The sequence below is a fragment of the Phlebotomus papatasi genome, chromosome 3, assembly GCF_024763615.1.
Source record: "Phlebotomus papatasi isolate M1 chromosome 3, Ppap_2.1, whole genome shotgun sequence".
Classification (NCBI taxonomy): domain Eukaryota; kingdom Metazoa; phylum Arthropoda; class Insecta; order Diptera; family Psychodidae; genus Phlebotomus; species Phlebotomus papatasi.
The window spans coordinates 83,778,062-83,801,225 of NC_077224.1; the positions used below are offsets into that span (position 1 = coordinate 83,778,062).

A 23,164-nucleotide genomic window follows, 5' to 3' on the forward strand; every position below is an offset into this window, starting at 1 on the left:
CATTGTGAGAAAGATTTCTGAAAAATTGTGGTATTGAGTTTAGAACATTGTGGGATTTATTTTTAGTGTATTGTGGGATTTATTCAACGGCGTTTTGAGATTGGATTCTAAAAAATTCTGGTTTTGAGCTTAGGATATTTTGGGATTGCTACTTAGTGTTTTGTAGCACTGATTTTATATCAATGGGATGAATTTTAAGCTAACTATGGGATTGACTTAAAGATAATGTAGTATTGACTTTTAAAAAGTAGTGGTATTGGGTTCTGAATATGGTGGGATTGCTTTTTAGAGTATCGTTAAATAGATTTTTATCATATTGTGGGAGTAACGTAACAACATTTTGGGATTGATTTCTTGAAAATTGTGGTATTCAGTTTAGGATATTATAGGATTGTTATTTAGTGGATTGTAGCACTGATTTAGAACAATTGAATGGATTTTAAGCTAACTGTCGGATTGACGTGACGATATTGTGGTATTGGGTTCTAGAAAATTGTGGTATTGAGTTTAGGATATTGTGGGATTGCTGTGAATCGTTGAGTAGATTTCAGAACATTGTCAGATTGACTTTTATCGAATTGGGATTATGTTGCTGTTAATATTGTTAATATTGCTGTTTAATGTACCATTTTATTAATTTAAGGACTTTGTGGGACTAATTTCTAAGGCATTGTGGGATTGATATCATATTTGGGGATTTATTTAAGGACTTTAGGAAACCGATTTCTATAGCATTGTGGTATTCGGTTTAGAACATTATGGGATTGTTCAGAATGTTAAGGGACTTTTTAAAACGAATACCACACTGCTAAAATGAATCCCACGATATTTAGAATTTGACTAAAAATAGTATTGATAATTTTAAACATAGTAAATCATTTTAAATTCATTTTAATTCGGTTATTCATTGATTTCCTCTTCAATGTAAAAATTAATACAATGAGCAGGAAGCGTAAGATTTTCTTATATCGTCCGTGGTTGAGTGTTTTTGTTTTTAAAAAATATTCGAACAATTTATGCCATTTATGAATATTACTTTTTGGGAAAGCTCATAATTTCTAATGAATAAATATTACATAATAAATACATAAATTAAACTAAGTATTTTTAAAATTCTGCGGAATTTTTTAAGACACAATGTGAAGATGTTAAGAGCATTTGCCTCTTATAAAAGTATTTTGATTTAGAGCTTAACCTTCCAATCAATCCAAATTATTGCCCCTATTTCTACCACCTTAAACCAAATAGAAGCAAAATAAGTTCATCCTTCGAATATTAATTGTAGCAATTTTTTTATTAAAAATAGTTGTAAACAGCGTGTTTTTAAAAGGTGAAATTTTCAAATGAATTGCAATTGATAAGAATCACAATTGCAAACACCTTTAGAAGGTTATCTAACAATCTCCCATCTCTAATTTCAGCTCGAAAAAAAAAATTAAATGAAAGCTCGTTACTTTCTACAGCTACTTAAAATGGTTGTTTTGCCGAAAAATTTAATTTATCCGGTAAACATCTTTTATTGCTGGTTAAAACATGGAATAATTTGCAAAAGATTGAGATGCAGTCCCCTTGGAAATCAATAATGCACTTTAAGCCGTAGGAGAATACAAAATAAAGTGAAATGTTGAATTTGTTAGCCAAAAGGTCACCACTTTCAGCAACTTCTCATCCACTTTTTCACGCGATCTCTCAGCACTTTGCCAATCTTGCAAATTACCAAGAGATCGAAATGTAGCAGCTTTTGCTATGCTATTTTTTCCAAAGAGTGCAAATTTTGCCGATAACGAAAGTATTTATGCGAAGAAAGTTCAAATGTGTCACGAAATTTGTCTATAATATCAATAATCTCGGTAAGTTTTCACTTTTGTCCGTTGCGATCGAGAGATTAAAAGAACGATTTTAAAATTCGCACTGTTTTACCTTCAAAGTTACCTGTAAGGCAGAGCTTTTATAAGCTTCAAGTAAAAGTGAAAGTGATCGCGCTTTGCATAGGCAAAGGCGCTTTTGATACGATCACCTCTTAATTTAAAAGAATACATTGAGAATATTGCGAATATTTTTGAAATGTAACGGAAATTGCGGAATGTTCACTTACCTTCCATAACATAAACGATACTCCCAACATCTCCTTCTTTGATGATTAAACTTCCAGCCGCATATTGCACGGGATACATACAGTCGACGATCTCCTTGATCTGGATCATTTCCAGATTCTTCATGAAGTCATTGTCCAGAATGGCGGATTTTATGAGCTCGCGCGATCTGAAAAAAGCCCAAAACAGAAGGAAATGGTCAAATTGACTTCCAAAACTCAATATAGATCATATACTGGTAAATATTGTAACTTCCCACAGATTAATATTTTATTTTATTGATTGATCATTAAGAGAATATATTTTCCTTTTTAAAGAACCTCCTATTAAGATACTAAGTTTTATTTTTATCAAATTTACTAAAATTAACTGACAAAATTACTCTAGACAAAAGTTCGCTTAATACAGAATTCGTATTTGTTCGTATAATACAGGAATTACCATTTTCGATGTTGGAAATATCGAAATTCTAAACTTAGGCTCTGGCACACCTTTTAGATCGGGAAAATTTCATAAGATCAAAATTCACATCCCTTTCTTTCTTAAAAGTTTAGCATATGTCTATCCGACTCTTTTGCACTCTTCTTCTTCTTCTTCTTTTGAATATAACACCGAATTAAATTGACTTCAGTCTAATTTTGAATCCAAAAGAATGAGATAGACATATGCAAAGCTTTTGAGAAAGAAAGGGATGCGAATTTCGATTTGATGAAATTTTGTCGATCTAAAAGATGTGCTGGAGGCATTAACTAAGTTCGCGTTTCGCGTATTTGCCGCTTGAGCGCTGACAAAATCATTGTATATTAAATTTTTAAAAAACTAGAGGAAGTGTTTCTTGTTTTTAAAATATATTGCAGGATCAGATTTATTTAGAAACATATAAAAAAAATTAGTAACTATGCAGCTTGGAACCGTGTAAAGCCTGGATACTTTCCCCTAGTTGTTTCGAAAATTCATTCGAAGATCAATTCTGACTAAGTTGAAATTTATAGATTTAGCGATTCAATGCTCATGATCTTTTTTGTTCGAATTTTCAAAATTTCTGAAAAATGACAGGATAGGGTAAGATGGAGTAATTTAAAATAATGCCTATTTTTGAATTTTGAGATTTTCTCACTGTCTCAGATAGTCAAAGAAATAAATAAACCAGGAAGAAGTACAAGACTTTATATTCGATAGTACGTTTTGTTTTTTTTTCCAAAAATTCCAAAATTCGAAATTAGACATGATTCCAAATTACTCCGTCTTACCCTAATTTGGTGGATTTTTCATTGTTACAGTGAAGAAGTTTTATATTTAATTTCTTTCACAAGTAAAGAAATCACATTTGTCAGCAACCGTTACAGGTTTTCTTTAGAATTCGTAGAAATTTAAATTTTCGAACTTAACGAATTTAAAGAAATATTCATCGAATTACCTCCGAAACAGAGACTTCCACGCAAACATAAGAATTTTATTAAAAAAAAGACTTAATAAAGAATAATAAATTAATATTTTTGCCAAAAGAGTAGGATAATCTTTATTACCAAATATGATTAGAAAAATATATACAAAAAATTATAATTGAAAAACTATACTTCTGTTTTCTAGAGTCTTCTAGTTTGCCATCAAAATATTTTGCAGCATATTTATTTAAAAATTAAATATTACAAATTTTGCTAAAATGAAGAATTACTTGAGCAAATTTAATAAAAATATATAAAATATATTACATTACACAAAATAATTATTTTAATTTCATTAATGTATTACAAATCCCAAAGATATTATTTTGCTCGACATGCCCAGATGGCGTGACGAATGATTTTCACTTTTTTACAAGAGTTTAGAATTCAATTTTGGAAGTTTAGAATTTCGAAGCCGAATAGCGTCGGGCATTTGGGACCGAAATGCGAGCCGAAATGTAATCCAAAATATAGAGAAATTCGGGTATCAAACCGAAATTCTCTATCAAATTTGAAATGCAACGATTTTTTGTTCATTTGCGCACTTATATTAAGTTTAGTTACTCGTACTTATTGTGAATTGCATTAAATCTTCTTATTAATGCATAATCACATCAAAACTAAGACAAACCGTGGAAAATTTGGGCATATTTGCCTAATTCGATAATCATAATAAAACCTTAACAAACTTTTTTTCAAATTTAACTGGCGCCCGAATTAAAAAGTAGCCCGATCTTAAAAGAGCCGAATTAGCGAGAGTCTACTGTATCAACTATCAATGGCAGAACTTGATTAACACATCCAATAACAAATACCGAATTGTAGTTTATTCGATCGTCGTCGATCTGTCAATTTTTAATAAAAATCGTACATATCGGAAAATTTTTCACAAAGATAAGAGCGATCTACCAATCTATAAAAACGCATCGATTTCACGAATAGATGCAAACACAAGTAGATTTTGATCCCAAAGCGAAGTATATTTTGATTCTCCAATAGTGTCTTGGATAAAAGGTAAATGGAACTCTATTCGCACAAAAAGTCGTTGAAGTTCGAAGAATTCAAATTCAATTTCGAATTTTCATACTAAGTGCTCAAGTTTAAAAATGTGACGGTCTTCATATCGTTGTGAGGAAAACAACAGAACAACGACGTTTACTGTTCTTTCCCCAGTATTTAATCACTACATAATCACTGAGTAACTCTTTTGCGAGCTTTTTAGTGTGATGCTTAATAAATTTTTCCCACCTTGTTCGAAAATTTAGTGTGAAAATTCGAATTTCATTTTTAGTTCTTCGAACATCGACGACTTTTTGTGCAAATAGAGTTCCATTTACCTTTTATCCAAAACACTTTTGGAGAATCAAACTCTACTTGTGTTTACACCCAGTTTGATATATTAATACCTACAAGAATCTTATAGATATGATAATAACTAGTCTTACTGATTTGTCAATTTAGCACGTACAATTCGAGACACTTTCTTACATTTTCAATAAAGATGCGAATTTTTCCATTATATTTTTTTAATTGGAAGTTGACTCTATTGAGACTTTTAAAAATAATTTCGAAGAACTACAGATTTCAGAATATTTGATAAGCTTTGATAGAACTTTTAGATTTCTGCGAGAAGTCCATAAGTATGAATAGGCCATAAAAATAATGCCGTAATCCTTCTAAAACTTCTGAACGTGATTTATTGTTAAAAATACATCAATATCCTTTAGTATCTGTAGCGTCCCTACAGATGGCGTTTAGTATCTGAATTTTACTGTTTAGAATTTCGATTCGGGTTTAGAAAATATCCAACTTCTGAAATCTGTGGGACATCAATGAGATAGAAAAAGTAATTTATTGTTCATTCGCACGTGTCTAGACTGTGGATAATTTGCATTGAGGAGGAGAAAGATCTCCAATGGGGCAATCCATTTAACCCATTTGCGATTTATTTCACACCACGACACAGTGATTATTTTTCTCCCACACCGTTGGACAATTTGATTGATATGCTGTTCAAGTACTAAGTCTTTCAAAGCATAGGCCAGAGAGATCGCGTGCTTTTGAAGGTGCGCAAGAGATCAATTAAATTCCTTCAAGAGTGATATCTTACGTTGGTGTTCCTCCTAATTAATTACTGAATCACATTTGAGAGCGATGACACTCATCACATGTGTTCTGGAATCGCGAAAATGGATGATGATGTGAAAAGTTGATTGTGCGATCTAGAGCACGATCACCTTTGCAAAATTAACAAAAAAAGAAAAAAAGAAAATAAAGCAAAAGAGAGAAGAACTTTTCACCATGGATATATTGCTGGGAATTTCTTCAATTTTCCATCCTTTTAGATTTGTGCACAAAGTCTGGGCTGGAGATCTCTTACGACTTGGAGACGATTTATTGCCCAACGATCGGACGATCTCTCAATGAAATGCTTAATGCCATTAATCTGTGTTGTCGCTGTCTCTTTCATTTACTGCCGACAACATTGCGTACAAAGTCGACTGTCTATAATTATTACAACATCTTACATTGACTTCTTATTTACCCATTTCAGCACACTGACTCCGGGATTGTATGGAACTTTTTTTCTAACAAATCTTCTGACAGTCAAAAGTGACAATTAGGGCGCAAACATATTGATCGTTAAAGACATTTTACAAAGTTACTTAGAGACTAATTGATCACAAGTATTGTAATTTTAATTGACAGCCAAATAGAACATGTTGAGAGTGAATGAGAATGAAAGGTTCTTGACTTTTAATCCTTTACTTCATGCTGTCACTGTGTTCATTGAAGAGTAATGCCTTGATCATTATTGCAATTTTTTACATATTTATGAAATGTATTAAAACTGATTGAGCCCAAACACAAGTAGATTTTGATTCTCCAATAGTGTCTTGGATAAAAGGTGAATGGAACTCTATTTGCACAAAAAGTCGTTGAAGTTCGAAGAATTCAAATTCAATTTCGAATTTTCATACTGAATTTTCGAACAAGGTGGGGAAAATTTATCAAATTTCACACTAGAAAGCTGACAAAAGAGTTACTCAGTGCGATTATGTAGTGATTAAATAATGGAACAAGAACAGTAAGCGTCGTTGTTCTGTTTTTTCCTAATAATAATGTAAAGACCGACACATTTTGACACTTGAGTACTTCGAAATTCGAACAGGATGTAACTTCCGCCACCTTGCGCAAGTATAAAGAAGTATTTTTTGGATCTTCAAATAGATTTTCGAATTTTTCAAGATCTACTTGTGGATGGTAAGATTAGGGTGAAAGGAACGTCTATTGACACTTTAAGAACTCGTGTCAGCATCTATTGACACACTACTCCATACCATTTTCAATATGAAAATTGAACATCTCTGTTTATAGTATAAAGTATGTTACAGAAAAAAACGTTATATTACTTATATTTTACTAGATACATTAAATAATTTTCAACATTTTGACAAAAGTGTCAATAGGGGTTCCCTGTCGAACAGACGTTCCTCCGACCCTAAATCATTTTTGCAACAACTAGAATTGGTGTGCGAGATATGCTGCAAAAATCGTTGTAGGGCTAAGTGTCTTAGCTAAATTGACAGAAGAGCTATAAAACAAGAATATTTCAAAAATTCTAAGTTATTGACTCCAGCACACCTTTTAGATCAGGAAAATTTCATGAAGTCGAAATTCGAATCCCTTTCTTTCTCACATGTTTTGCATATGACTATCTCATTCTTTCGCATACCAAATTCGATTGAGCTAAATTGAATTTGGAGTGATGTTTAAAAGAAGAAGAAGAGTACAAGAGAATGAGATAGACATATTCAAAGCATGTGAGAAAGAAAGGAATTCGAATTTCGACTTCATGAAATTTTCCTGATCTAAAAGGTGTGCCGGAGTCATAAGATTCGAAAATCGGGATACAAATGCATAAATCTGTAAATCTTGAATTACAAAGTTTGTATGTGCTAAAAATGGTTTGGTACTTTAAAATGCAATGGCTCTGACACACCTTTTAGATCAGGAAATTTTCGTAAATTCGAAATTCGAATCTCTTTTTTTCTCATACGCTTTGCATATGACTATGTCGTTCTTCCTTGCTCCAAATTTGATTGAGCTAAATTGAATTTGTTGTAATGTTTAAAAGAAAAAGAAGAGTGCCGAAGAATGGGATAGACTGATGCAATAAGTTTGAGAAAGAAAGGGATTCGAATTTCGACTTCATGAAATTTTCCTGATCTAAAAGGTGCCCAGGAGTCACAATAACTTAAAAATACAAAGTTTATGCTTGAAATAACTATCTTTTATACTAAAAAAATATGCTAACCGGTATTTGAATGCATAAACTTTATGACTTTATTAAGTTTGTATTTGGAACAATACAATTTTTTAGACTAAAATTTTCTTTCTAAATTTTAAATAAGAATACTGGAAGTTGAAGCAAAAAAAACGTAGAACAGTTTCATGCATGTATGACTTTCGAAAATAAGAAAATTTCGAATAATATCTTAGTGTATGACAAATGACATATATGTTTTTAAATAGCTCATATTTGAAAGAGAATAAGTAGATTTAGTTAGATTGAATAAAGCTCATAAACATTTGCCAAATGAATCCTAAAAACAAACATCAGGCTCATAAAACTATCTCAGACTCCCCTCAATTATCTTTCGAAATTGAATTTCGAAAATCAGGATATGACTACACAAGCTTCAAAGCTTTAAATTACAATTATTTTTAGTAGAAAAGATTTGGTTTCAGACTTCAAAATAAATCTTTTGAACTTCAAAATTTGAAATAAGAACGTTTGAAATAAAAATAATAGTTTTTCGAAGTTGGGATTTTGAATTTGGGATATGATTGCACAGACTTCTAAATTAGAAGTTATTAAGCTGGAGTGAGATTTGAGAATTGGTATTAGACAATTTGGATTTAGGGACTAAATGTCCAAAAATAAAAATTGTATTTCTAAAATATATATCTTTTAGAATGTAAATTCGAAAATCCTATAATGAATGCACAATCTTCTAGATTTGAAATTTAGCAGGAAAATTTAATTTTAAGGGCTTTGATCTATCGGGTTTATAAATGTTCACAAAATTTTGAACTAAAAACTCGGATGCTTGATCTTGCAATGAAAAATTTTCGAAATTGAAATATCAAAATCCGGATATGAACGCTTAAATCCAAAAATTTCAAATTAAAATATTTGCAATAAGTTTTTTTTTGAATTTTAATTGAAATTAAAAAAAAAATAAACTTCTAAAATTTACTTGTAAACTTTAAATACGAAAATTCTTGGTTTTTGAAAAAAAAACAAGAATTGAAATTCGAGAATTAGGTGAAAGTACTCTCCCTTCGAACGTTCATGCCTTCGAATAATATAAATTTTCTATTAGTTTTCCTAAGAGATTTGCACATATCTTTAAAATATTAGTTGGCTTATCATCATTTGTTGATAATTCCGTGATAATTTTGTGCAAATTTCTTACGAAAAAGATATGAAACTTTACATTATTCGAAGGCATGAACGTTCGAAGGGAGAGCACTTTTCCCTAGTAATCTTTAGAAAAAATAATTCTTCCCAAAGCTTTCGGCTTAGACTCCAAGCCTTCCTTAGTCTGAGGAGTCTAAGCCGAAAGCTTTGGGAAGAATCAATTTTTTCTTAGCTGCCAAATCCCCCGACGCTTACCTGAATTGATAATACTTAAATCAATCGTTAGAAAACACCAATAAAGGGTAATCTTTAGAGGTTTAGATTCACTTGAAGAATTTACTAATTTTAAGCTAGGAATTTCTTAAACATTTGCCATGAAATATTAATTTGATGGATTTCAAATTGAAAGTCGACTTTTCGAAAATTTTTAGCATGTTTATCGATCAATATGCCTGCGCCTTAAACTTCTGGTTTTCTATGCAAATTTGCATTTTAAATTATTATCCACTATAATACTTCAACTTTACTCATCAATTATCTATGGCAATGGGAAAAATATTGTGAAGTGTGTCCAATCATGCGATGCTAATCTATGTGCATCTCACTAAAACTCTACAATTTTTCTTACTGGTGGGTTTTTGGGATCTTCACCAAGTCCCCTTCGACTCCGGTGAAGGACGATAGAGGCTCAGCACTGATGGCAGTCCTCTTGATCCTCGGTTCAAGCAGGGACATCACCCTGGTGGACTCAACACCAGGATTCCATTGATCGTATGCCCCTTCCGATCTCCTATTTTCGATGATCTTCTGCGTGAGTGGTCGGACAACCTGACGGAATTTATCGATCTCATTCTGAAGTTCTGTGATCTCTTCTTGCTTCGTGGTCACCCCATCCTGACACTGAGTCAGCTGCCTGGACAGTCGCATAACTGTCTCATTGAGATCGGCAATCACGCGATCACGATCTTCAAGCTCAGCTTGCATTCGCGATATCACATCGTCACTCTTCCAGGCATCCGAGGAACACTTAACCGTACAATTGTGGCCAATTCTGTCACCAGATCGCACCCGATGATCACGGAGATCCCTCAGTTGATCATTCTCACACTTCAGCACTCGCACATCGCGCTCCAGGAGCACCAATTGATCATTCTTATCCCGCAGATTCTCATACAAAACCCGCAGTTCGCATCGCAGTGAGAGAATTGTATCCTCGAGGGATCTCCTCTCACCTTTCAACACCGTCATCTCACACTTTTCCATCGTTTTTCGCAAAGAAAAAAAAAACAGTCAATTTCTCAACACCTCAAACGAATTACTCTATTTAGTCATTCACTTTGCGTGAGATTTCATTTTTCACTCTTTATCAGTCTCTTGCCGTTTAGTTTCCTTGTGCTTTTCGTCGGATTGCCGTGGGAGACACCGCTAAAAGCCCAGCAATATTTCAACCAAGATTAGTTCACTCTTTCAATGATATTTTGAGCAAATTTTCAGGTAATACTCAAAGTGGATGAGTTATTAAGAGAATAAAATGCAGGTGATAAATGTGATTGATCTTCGAGGTTCAAAAATTAAGTTTCAACACTTTTTTAAATGTACTTTCAGAAATGATATAGGGTAAAATGAGGTAATTTAGAACCATTTACAATTTGGAACATTTTAGATTTTCTCACTGTTTTACAAATTCAAAAGAAAAACATCTGTCCTTTTTTGTTCTTAATCGTCTTTTTCAGGGGGTGACATTAGCTTTGAAAAATGCGACCGGATTTAGTGTAATTTTTTCCTATTTTCGTACACATTTCACGAGATATCGCCAAAACTACGTAGGTTGCAAATTTAAGGTTTTCGGTTGCCTCTTCGTTATTAAATTGGCTTTTATCTTGTATTAGTATTTTTTGCTAATTCATTCTACAATGACAGAAAACAGCTAATAAACTCAAAAGCTTTTTCGGCTCGCAATAAATATATTTGAAACATAGGAAATGCCGTCTTTTTCTTCTAATTTGGCGGTCTTTGTTTTCTCTTTGTTCATCTGAAACAATGAGAAAATCTCAAGTGTCCCAAATTGTAAATGGTTCCAAATTACCTCATTTTACCCTACGAAATAGGTATAAGAGATTCTTAAATTTAATTAAACCTTTTAGACTTTATCTTATATTTGTCCCAATACTTTGCCTTCAAAGTTTAAATTCTTTTTAAAAAGTTAAAGTGAAAAAAACTTAAATAAAAAAATCATTTTGGATTCTTTTAGAAAGAATTAAATAATTTTACGTTCTACAAATTCTTAAGCCTTCGTAAGAAGCGGACTAATTAAAATAGAATATAAAGCGGTCTAGAGGGTACAGATTTAGCCCAGTTCCCGAAGGGCTCAAAATTCTAAATAGCAAAAAATATTACTTTTCATGTGATAGATCGTTTACCCTTAATAACCCAATCCTAAGTAAAATATTTCCAAAAAAAATCATGAGCGATAAGAAATTAGAGCAGTTAAATCATATGGCTAAATCTAAAGTTTTAAAGCCCCTACAAGTAATGCTATAAAAAACTACAAGAACGGCAATAATTCGTTCTAACTTGAATACCCAAAGGAACCGAGGTTATGGGTTGGATACACCTACGACTTAAGCCGAGAGACGGCTGAACGTGACCATAATCAAAATTATTATTAGACTACATTAACATTACTTGCCTACTAAGCCATCTCTCGACTTAAACCATAAGTCTGTCCAGGGCATTACATAAAAAAATAAAAACTTCCAATCGAAAGAACATTTAAACCTTTCAACATGAATTTTATTTCTGGAGGAAAGGCATAATGCTCACTAATTCGCGTTTTATTTTCATTGAGCTGTTTTTTTTTAAATGTTTACCGGTTCACAGACCAATTTCAACGATTCATAAATTATTTAAAATATTAACCAAGATATTGACCAAGATAGACCTCCATGTATTGGAGGTAACACAGGTGAAAATATGAGTTAAAATTTGATTTAGCTGTGGTGAACCGTGAACTACTAACAATTTTTCCTAGCTGTTTTTCAGTGATATTATTAAATATTCATTGAATATTGTATTGATTCACATTAATGGTGACTTGTACCTTTGACCTGAAGTGAGATTTTCCTTGTAAATTACGTTTTTCGTGTAAAATGGGCAATTTTCTAAGAGGTTCACCAGTGCGGTGATAGTTCTTATTTTAGACATGTGTTTTTCTCTCGAAATTTCGTGAAGTTTTAGTTTTTGTGATGACTAGGTTGTATAAATGACTAGAGAAACAAAGGAGCATCATCTCTACGAACAAGATGTAGTGAGAAAAGCCTTAAAAGACTCCCGGAAAGGCCAGGGAATGCGCGAATCCGCGCGTACTTGGAGTACCGAAGTCAATTCACTTTAATGAATGATATAGCAAATTTCTGGGCTTCTTGTGACATTCTACGGTTTTCTTACATAAACAGTAACAGAATTTGGTAAGGTTAGTTCTTGAAATGTAGAACAATGGACATCCTTTTGAGGCGAATTAGCTATCCAAATATACAACCAAGTTGTCCAAAATTTGAGTCAAATTCACTTAGACATATCAATTCATTTTTAAACGTATTAAAACTAATTTTAGTAAAACAAAGACGATAAATAGCTTGCCAAGTTACTAAACAACTCTTATAAAAGAGAGTAACAAAAAAAAATCAATTAGTATTTAAAATATCGCACTTCAAACTGAGAACATCGATGCTTATAAGTAGACTGTCAAAAATTATGTGCCTTTACCCTAAGTGGCACAATAAGTCAGAGCGTTTGGCTCTTAAATGAATAAAACGACTATAAAGGAACTTTTCAGGCTTTGCACATACTCTGGCTTCAAATATTTCATATTTCTCCGAATTTATATGCAATTTTACGCAAGAAAACAATTTTTTCGCTTTTATGTTATAATTCTTGCGACCAACGCATATACAATCGCAATAAGTGTGAATTATTGAAGGTTAAGTTGAGTAAACTTTCGGGATCTGCCCCTGCTTGTCCGTGGGCGATCCCTGAAAGAGCCACCCCGGTTCGTCCGTGGGTGTTCTTGTGTGGGAGAACCTCCTTGTCTTCAGTATTTTAAACGCTCCATCTGGCTCCCGGGAATTAAAGAGATATTAAAGTAAAATGTAGTGAAGTTAAATAAAAGTCTACCAGAGGAACTCCAATGTATTTCTTGGACCTGAGACCTCATCTTGCCATCCCTTATCAAACATAATCAATGATAAGTCTTACAGCTAACCTTGGAAAGTCCAATAGAGTCTAATTCGGTGTATTTTGTGCTTCTATGAAAGATAGGGACAAAAATATCCCAAAAATTTGAGTAATTTTTCGTAAGGTAAATATTACGTACGAGTATTGTAGATTTTATTGCAAAAAGTGTTTTGCTTAAAAAAAAATTGGAAGTAAAAAAAAATAAATAAAATCAATTATGAATTTGAGAATTTAAAAATTCGCCATTCTTGAACTTAAATATTTACTACATAAAAAATAGCTACAGACTTGCAATAAATATTCTAGATTTCTTCAACGTCCTACTTTACAATTATGTACAGACATAAGAAAAAAATAACTTTCGGTAGTCAGGAAAAATTATTTTTTTTGACACCGGTGTTCCAATCGTCCTTAAAGGGTTAAAGGTTATTGTGTAGCCATGGATAGGTCAGGTAACATAAACCCACCCTACATCAAAAATAAATCAAATATTTTTCAGAAACGAAAAGTGAAAACTTCCAAAGTTTCAAAGCCTAACTAAGGACTCTTGAGAAGTTTTACACGTGTTAATGCGAGCCAGTTAAAGTTGTTTTACTCCGCTTTTTATCAAACTTTCTGACAGTATTCGATAAAAAATTTTTTGTGCTGCATTTTAAAGCGAATTTCAAGATTTATTGCACCCAGAAATACATTTAATTAATAAGCCAATTAGGGAACAATATCGAAAACCAATTTTGGCGCGAGAAATTGATCTTGCTGCAGAGATGAAATCAATCATTTAGCAAATTAAACTGGTAGCAAGAGAGAGGAGTAACTTATTAATTTGGCTAAATGATACTGAAATTTATAGCTGTCTTCTCAACAAGGATATTAAGTTACAGAGGGTATTAAAAGAGACATGTTTTAGATTGTAATTGGTTTCGTGATAAATTGTGTGTCACGATCAAAAGGTTTCTGCAGGGTTTTCCCTTGAAGGGAAAATCAATAGGGTGATAAGTGGAAAGAAAACCCACAGAGTGTCCTATTTATCACCTTTTTGGTGAATTGTGTGTGAAAAATCTGCGTGCTGGAAGTTTAATCAATAGCAGCAGCAGTTAAAATTGTCTTGGCAACTGACAAAACATTGTACCTCATCGAATAAATTCCATCACATTCGCCAGCAATTCCTTCGAACACTTCGAGTCTGCAAAGTGCAAGAAGTCGAATTTCTTCAGAGTTTCAAGAAAATCAAGTGATTTTGAGTGGAAATTTTTTTGTTGTGAAAGTGTAAATTATGCTGTGCTGGAAATATGACGACAATCTTCTCAATAAAATGTATCCCTATCCCTTTGCACCGGATCATACATCGAGTGTATCCAAAATGAACTCGAGCATCCCACTTGTGAGACTTTTGTGAAGATTTATCAATTTTGAGGCTTAGAATATTAAGGATTTGTTTCTGGGAGCTTTTGGAGCACAAAAAAGTGACGATGAAGTGGCAAGCGACTTCCTTTCTTGAAAATCGTATCTTTGATTGTCGCCTCGTGAAGGATAATTTGATCAATAATCGATGGAATATTAGTTCATTGACGACTCATCAGCGATGCAACTACAGAGCTTTTCAGGAGACTTATGTAATCTATCGCGAGCTTTATCTTTGCTTTGAATTCATTGGCTTCACTATCATTGACTCATTAATAAAATCAGAATTAGAAGATGATCATTTAGAATCCTTCGAAATTTCATGCAATTCATCATCATAAATCGCACGCCATTACTGTATCAGTTACAGAACAGGAGGTTTAACCTCATATTTGTTAGCAGTTAAAAGAATTTTTAAGTTTTTCTTAAACGAGGGTATTTCGAAATCACTATTGCACCAGTGTGTCTCGGGAAATCCCCTCTAGTGTGTCCTGGATAAAATAGAAAGTCTACCAAATTTACTACTCCCTCCGTTCACAAAATCGTTCAGTTTAAAAACGTTGTAAAATTAACACATGTTGAAACGGTCCAATATCGCTATCTAATTTTATGAAATTATTAAAATATGCGTATAATATATTTTTCATTGTTTAATTCCAATTGATGTTTCCTGTTTTTCAAGAAAAAATTGTAGAGTATCCTGCCGAAAAATGATCAAAAACGGTCAGAATTAGTATTAATGTAAATCAAGGATGAGCAAGAAGAATTTGAAACCGAATAAATGTTAAAATAAGTTTGCTCTGGTAGCGTTTTGACCATTGACGTACAATTTTCATTTGACGTTTATTCGATTTCAAACGGTTTTTGCTTACTTCTGATGTAAAAGTTCATGCCCAATTAAATGCTTCGTGAACATGTTTAAGATCCAGTTTTTTCCCAAAAGGACGATTTTTTTCGGAACGAAGGAGTATTTTATTTCGAAATACTTCGAATTTCGAAAATGAGTTACGCGGTATTTTACAAACAAAAATTGAAATTTTGAGGGTTACGAAATCAATAACTATCCCTAGTATACTAGTACTATTATTTTTAAAAACAATAATAATAAAACTGATTTAGACTATCGAAGAAAAGATTTTTACTATTATTAGAAAGGTCTCATAATATACTTACAACTTATAAAAATTTAATGGGAATCAATAAATGAAAATTTCTAGATATTCGACATAGAATTTCGAAAGCTATTTTTAAAGTTTAGCGCTTCTAGTGGTAAATGTGGGAAGTTGGAGTACTTTGAAGAGTTATAGCATGTCACAAGACCTTTTAAATATTTATACAAATTCATTTAATTCATTTAATTGTGTAGTTTTTCTACACAGAAAAGATCATTTCGTGAAATTGTTCGTAAGTGTTTATAAATTCCTATTGCAGATTTAGGAAATGTTCGTAAATCGTATAACCCACAAAAAAGTTAGTAAAAGTTTGTACCTTTTTTACAAACATTGTTTGTAACACGATCACTTGACGAGTATTTTTGGTTCCTTTACAAACATTGCTTGTGCATTTTTGTCTGAAAAAATTTTACGAAAGAATGACAAAATTTTGCAAATGTTTTTCTGTGTGACAAAGAATATTTGCGAACAAATATTTATAAGAGAACAAAAATTTTCGTCGAGTGATACTGTTACAATGTTCGTAATCACCCAGAAAGTATTTGTAAAATTTTGTCTTTTTTTCGTAAAGTTTTGTCAGACAAACAAAAATGTACGAACAATATTCGTGAAGGAACGAAAGATGCTCATCAAGCGATCATGTTAGAACACTGAGAAGAAACGGGGGTGCGATTAACATTTTTTCTTCATAACTTTAACACTTTTTAGGTGTAAAAATATATCAACATTTTTTAATGTTAATTTTACACTTTCTAAGGGTAAAATTAACATGAAAAAGGGTAACTTTAACCCCTAATACACCTAAAAAGCGTAATATTTACATTGATTTCGGATTAATACTGCAGAGTAAAATAAACATTTCCGGAATGTTATTTTAACTTTTTCGGATTTCTTTCAGTGAAACAATGTATGTGAAAAAATACAAACTTTTACGAACTTCCTAGGGAGTTATACGATTTACGAGATCTTCTTAAGTCTCCAGTAGCAATTCACAAACATTTACAAACAATTTTACGAAATATTTTTTTCTGTGTAACATTAGAAGTTGGTTTAATTGTACACTACTGGGAGAAATCCGAAAAAATCAAAATAACATTCCGGAAATGTTTATTTTACCCTGCAATATTGATCCGAAATCGGTGTAAATATTACACTTTTTAGGTGTATTAGGGGTTAAAGTTACCCTCTTTTCATGTTGATTTTTACCCTCAAAAGGTGTAAAATTAACATTAAGATATGTTGATATATTTTTACACCCGAAAAGTGTTAAAGTTATGACGAAAAAAAGTTAATCGTAGCCTCTTTTTTTGTCAGTGTAGAAGATCTTTATCGTTCATAATGAATTGGATTTTCTTGAGAAAGACTTAAATGATTCAATAAAGCAGTTAAGGTTTATTAAATTATATTCTTCAAATAAAAATGTTTTATTAGTCGTAATTTATTAAAAACACTGCGACGAATAGAAAGACAATCATGTGCCTCATAAATTCACAAAAACTCATCTAATCACTGCTCCTCATTCATCAGTCACTTCATTCATCACCAAAAGCTTATTAGCAACATACTTATGCTCCATGTAGGGGAAGGCTTTGAAGCTTCGTACATACTCTGGCTTCGAACACTTCATATTTTTTCCGTATTCCTTTAACGAATCTGACCTAGTGGCAATTAAGGAATATGCAAAAATATGAGGTGTTCGAAGTTAGAGTGTGTGCGAAGCTTGAAAGATTTCCCAAGAAACTTTTTCAATTGGGCAATTTTTTATTTTAAATTCAGCCCTGGAGCTCAACGAGTGGTCCTGACCAGAGGAATGAAAGTGGAGTACCGCAGAAGATTGGGAGCTATTACCAGACACCTCGACCTCATCCTTGGAGGCCAACAATGGGCTATGAAACCATTGAATTGGCCCCAATTGCTGAGCATCCCTTAACTAATCAACTGGTTCATCCTAATTACACCCCTCCTTCCCTGACCTCTGAGCCCCTGTCGTTCCCTAATCTCGTGACAGGGTATGAGAAGAACCCCCAGCATGCTGCCAGATCTGCTCTGTACACTCGATATACCCCATCCGAGTGGATAAACTCCTGCATCACGACTTATGCTGATGCTGATGTCAATCGTCATCAGTCTGAACGCCTCAGGAGTGAAGCCCTGCGGATCATGAGGGAGACAGATGAGAAGACAAGCCAGGGCCAGAGGGAAGCTGGTCGGAGAATTGGCGAGAGGATTACAGATGTGACTTTCTGGCGCAATGAACTCAACACGGAATTGGAGAAATTGATTGCCGAATCTGCCATTCTGGCTGAATGCAAGAGATCAGTCCAGAAGGCCCTTGAGGACACAGAACCACCCCTAAATGTCGCCCAGGAATGCCTGTATCACCGCGAGGGCAGAATGTCCATTGAGAAGGTTCATGATCATGTGGAAAAGAGTCTCCTCGTGGAAATAGACAATCTACGCAATTCGCAGGAGAAGCTAAAAGCCCTCCATGATAAAGTAAGTGAATGGCTAATCTGCAATTCAGTGACAGTGAATAATGGGCGGACTCTCGATGCAATCTATTCTGCAGAATGGATGTAATTTGTAAGTCAGAGCCACTCATTTTGAATTTTATGGCTAGTCGTGATCGAGAAAACCTTCTTGGGGGTATTAATCTCCCCCTCCATTTCAGACAAAAAGCTGTGGGAAGATCATTTGTGTTGGCAATAAACGTTTTGATTAATTTCATTAAGTGCAACTATAGAAGGTTTGATGACTTACATCGACTTATTTCTTGTACATGACAAATAAGCAATATCACTGCGATAGGTTTAATGCAATTGCGAGGTGATGGCATTAAACACCTCTAACGGTGGTCAAACAAACTTGTGATACTTGTACTCTTTTCCAAGACCTTTCATTTGAGCTACTAAGGATGAAATTCTATCAAGTAGAACCTGAATTATACCCATTTTAGTTAAAAAGTGAGAAAAATTTTGATTAGAGATGCCCAAAACCTTTCATTGCAGATTTGCAAGCAACTTTCCGACTGCAGAGCCGCACAATTTGCCCTGGAGGACGATATTGCCCATAAGGAATCCACCCTAGGGATTGATACAGTTTGCCATCAACTGAGCAACTCAAGCCGAGGGATCAACTACTACGGGGGCATTGAGAAGTACGACCCAACGGTCAGTACTGCAGAGACTTGGTCCTCGGCCAGCAGCCACAGGATCAATCGCTCCCAAATGGAACGTGGGAAATCCTCGCAACTGAGGAGCGATGCAGAAGCCATGATGAATGCCGTGGCAACAGCGGTCTGGGACTGCTGGAGCAATTCCAACAATTCCCTCAACAAAAGAGCCTCCGAGATGATGGAGGCAAAGAATCGTGTCCAGCTGCATCTGCACAAGACGCAGCAGGAGATCTTTGACATTGAGAAGAACATTGAATTGCTAAGAAAGGCAGTTCAGGACAAGTCTAATCCTCTGAAAGTGGCTCAGACTCGTCTCGAAGCAAGAAGCCATAGAAATGGATTGGAGATGTGCAAGTGAGTATTTGAAGATAGAAGGTTAGAATAATCGGATAAAGTGGTGCTGTATCTTGGCAAATTTTTTTTGGTCAGTAAAAAATAAAATATTTGTCAATAAAAAATCGAGTTTGGTTAGTAAAAAATCAAATTTGGTCAGTAAAAAATCAAATTTGGTCAGTAAAAAATCAAATATGGTCAGTAGAAAACTTAAGAAAATCCAGAAAATCAGTAAAAAATTAATGGTCTGTAAAAAATCAAATTTGGTCAGTAAAAAATCAAATTTGATCAGTAAAAAATTAAATTTGGTCGGTAAAAAGTCAAATTTGGTCAGAAAAAAATAAAATTTGGTCGGTGAAAAGTGAACTTTTTTACTTTTCACAGACCAAATATGAATTTTTACAGACCAAATTTGATTTTTTACAGACCGAATCTTATTTTTTACTGACCAATATATTTGCTGATAAAATATAATTTTTTACTGACCAGATTCTTAATTTTTTACTGAACATAATTTATATATTACCGATCAAATTTAATTTTTTACTAACCAGATTTTTTTACTGACCAAATTTTATTTTTCACCGATCAAATTTTATTTTTCATCGATAAAATTTGATTTTTCACTGACCAAACTTGATTTTTTACCGATCAGATTATTTTTTACTGAACATATTTTATATTTTACCGACCAAATTTGATATTTTTATCCTTATCAAATTTGACTTTTCACCGACCAAATTTTATTTTTCACCGACAAAGTTTGGTTTTTCACAGACTAAATTTGATTTTTTACTGACCAAATTTTTCTTTTTACCGACCAAATTTGATTTTTCACTGACCAAATTTGATTTTTTTATTGACCAAAATATTTGCTGACAAAATATGATTTTTTACTGGTCAGATTCTTTATTTTTTACTGAACATATTTTATATTTTACCGATCAAATTTGATTTTTTTACTGATCAAATTTGACTTTTCAATGACCAAATTTTATTTTGCACCGATAAAATTTGATTTTTCATTGACCAAATCTGACTTTTCACCGACCAAATTTGATTTTTCTCCGACCGAATTTGATTTTTCACTCACCAAATTTGATGTTTTTATTGACCAAAATATTTGCTAATAAAATTTTGTTTTATACTAACCAAATTTGATTTTTTATTGACCAAAATATTTGCTGATAAAATTTTATTTTTTACTGATCAGATTATTTATTTTTTACTGACCATATTTAATTTTTTACTGACCATATTTTATTTTTAACTGACCACATTTGATTTTTTACTAACCAAATTTAATTTTTTTTCTGACCGAATTTTATTTTTACTGACCAAATTTTATTTCATACTGACCAAATTTTATTTTTTACTGACCAAAAAGTCGCAGCCCTGTGTCTTGGATAAAGTTTCAAAACGATAATCATCATTTTACTGAAATTATTTAATCGAAAATCGCCAAAAAGAACTAAGTTTGAAACAGTAATTTCGAAATTATTGAAAATATTTAGCTAAGACACTTACCAATAGCCATAAAAATCGTTATGTGAAAGCTTCAAAACGTTTTCATAATTTTTATTTATGAGACAAGTTCTTGTATTTCGTTAAATAACTTTCCAAAAGACATTATTTTAACCTGAATGTAGACGATAGTAATTTAGGGTGTGAGGGTTCTCAGTAAAAGAAACATTTAGCTAAGACACATTCACGTAGCTGTAAAATCTTCATGGGAGAGCTCTGATTTTTTTCCATAAAAATGATTTTTAAATCGTAATATAGATTTTTGTATTTTGTTTTACAAGTTTTCAAAAGACTTTCAAAACTATTTGAAATTTTATTTATACTGCATTTATTTAAGGTGGATATCTTGACTAATAAATCACATTTTTGAAAAAAATTAAAGGTAGAGTTCTGACAGTTGTGGTGAATATTTGACGGACGCTGCGTTCTACTTCTATAATTCATGACATTTCCGCTTCTATATCACAGAGAATTTATTTTCAAAAATAAAGTAAAATAAAGGTATCCTGGCTAAAATTCAAAAGTTCTTGGAAATCTTATCTTGGGAATCTTAATAAATCTTAATAAATCTTAATGTAAATCAACTCAGAACTAGAAGACATGATCTGTCAAATCTATTCCTGTAAGAACCTTAGCCTTAATTTTTAGCGACTTTAAGATATTTTTTACTAGCTAGGACATCTACCTTAAATTATAATGTGATCTAAATTATATTTTAAATATTTTTCAAAGTCATTTGAAAAGTTGTAGAGCAAAATGCAAAACTTTATGTTACTAATGAAAAATATATTAATAGAATTGTTTCAGAGCTCTCCCATGAAGATCTTTATGGCTACTGGTTTGTGTCTTGGCTTAAAGTTTAAGTACTAATTTAGAATCTGTTTTAGAACAATGTTTTACTTTATTTATAGAGAATTTAAAATTTATAAAGTCTTGGGTAAATAGACAGGGGACTATCCGGTGATGGGCATAATGTCTTTTTTTTGTGAAGTGACTTGACTGGCCATCACTGGAGAGTCCCCTATCTTTTAAGTTCTTCTAAATTGAAACATTCAAATTAAAACTTCCTCTTACGACCCTATATAATTTTCTGAATTTTCTTCCCAAGGGATATGGCTCATGTGCGCCTCGTGCAAGAAGTCTGTGACATCCAGGATTCGGTGACAACCCTTCACAGAAAGCTACAAGAGGCTGAGACGCAGCATCAGCAATTGCTGAAGACACGTGCAAATCTGGAGAATGACTTGAAGAACAAGACAAATGCCTTATTTATCGATCGTGAAAAATGCATGGGCATCAGACGATCTTTTCCGGTGCACAATCTCATCAAGTACTGAAGAAAAACAACCCATCAATTCACTTTATCGATTCGGACCGAGATCTCCTCAGCACAAGACCACTCTGCCCTGGAGAGTGCAGAAGAATGCCGCACTTTGTAAAAGCATCGTGTTTTTTAGTCAATAATAAAAATTCCGACAAATAAAAGCACAGTTTCATTTATATTTGGTTTTCGGTGAATCTCTTAAAGACCTTCTCTTTTATTGCTCGAGCTCTGTAGAGAGAGAAATTTATTGTAATCTATCGATTTTGGATGCTAAACGTTTAGAGTTATTGACTTAGGGTTTTCAGACGACCCTTCACCGCTTCATAAATTTTCCCTGAGACTAATCAATTGAGCCTTATTCTTTCAATGAGTTTTAAGTTTGTCGAGACAAATATTTTGTTCATAAGATAATGACAGCTAATCCGTTACTTTGAAGTTTGTTTTTTTCAAAATTTTTCTTATAAAAGCTGTTGGAAAGCGTATTTCTCGGCCGATTGGGACCAAATTGTATTTATCAGAAAGGTCTTTGAATTCTGAATGAAATTAGACATGTTCCTCCTAATTAGAAACGGCAGAGCTGTACTGTTCTGTAGGAAAATTCAGTAAGGATATGACATTGTCATATGACAAATTTTTGTAGTAAATTCAGGAGCATTTGGATAGCGTCCAAGGCCATTGAACATCAAATGGCCATTGCAAAGAGCTCTGTGAAGCTCTCCGAAACTGATATGAATTTTACCTTCAATTAAATTATCTGAATTTATCATACAAAATTTTCAAAATTTGTCATATGACATTGTCATACTGTTACAGAATTTCCCTACAGGACAAGTAAATTTTAAAGTAGCCAAGGAAGAAATAACGCAACTTTCTTGCGTTCTGTTGCAATTTTAATGAAAAATAAAAAGGGGATATCTGTATCCTGAAATTTTGTTTTTAGTACATGGCTGTTCTAATGTACATCTGCGTTACTGAATTTTCTTTGTGTAAATTCCTGTCACGATGGTTTAATGGTCTTGGAATACCATGATTACTT

At 32.9% G+C, this 23,164-nt stretch overlaps 2 protein-coding genes across 6 annotated transcripts in view; one reads left to right on the top strand and one right to left on the bottom strand.

Annotated features, from left to right (window-relative positions):
- Window positions 1–23,164, bottom strand: part of LOC129806093 (cGMP-dependent protein kinase, isozyme 2 forms cD4/T1/T3A/T3B) — a 214,912-nt gene that overhangs the window by 75,073 nt on the left and 116,675 nt on the right. For 3 of the 5 annotated variants that reach the window (XM_055854441.1, XM_055854442.1, XM_055854439.1), the window contains exons 2-3: window positions 9,595–10,391; window positions 2,096–2,262 (exon numbers count right to left, since the gene is read on the bottom strand). In XM_055854441.1, the coding sequence (XP_055710416.1) occupies window positions 2,096–2,262; window positions 9,595–10,229 (802 nt within the window). In that variant the 5' untranslated portion in view covers window positions 10,230–10,391. The remainder of the gene's footprint in view (window positions 1–2,095; window positions 2,263–9,594; window positions 10,392–23,164) is intronic. The other 2 variants (XM_055854437.1, XM_055854438.1) reach the window with 1 other exon arrangement.
- Window positions 13,694–22,275, top strand: LOC129806094 (tektin-3-like). The gene is made up of 4 exons (XM_055854443.1): window positions 13,694–14,812; window positions 17,549–18,268; window positions 18,781–19,301; window positions 21,913–22,275. Exons 1-4 carry the CDS (start codon window positions 14,669–14,671, stop codon window positions 22,139–22,141), a joined length of 1,614 nt encoding a protein of 537 aa, XP_055710418.1. The 5' UTR covers window positions 13,694–14,668; the 3' UTR covers window positions 22,142–22,275.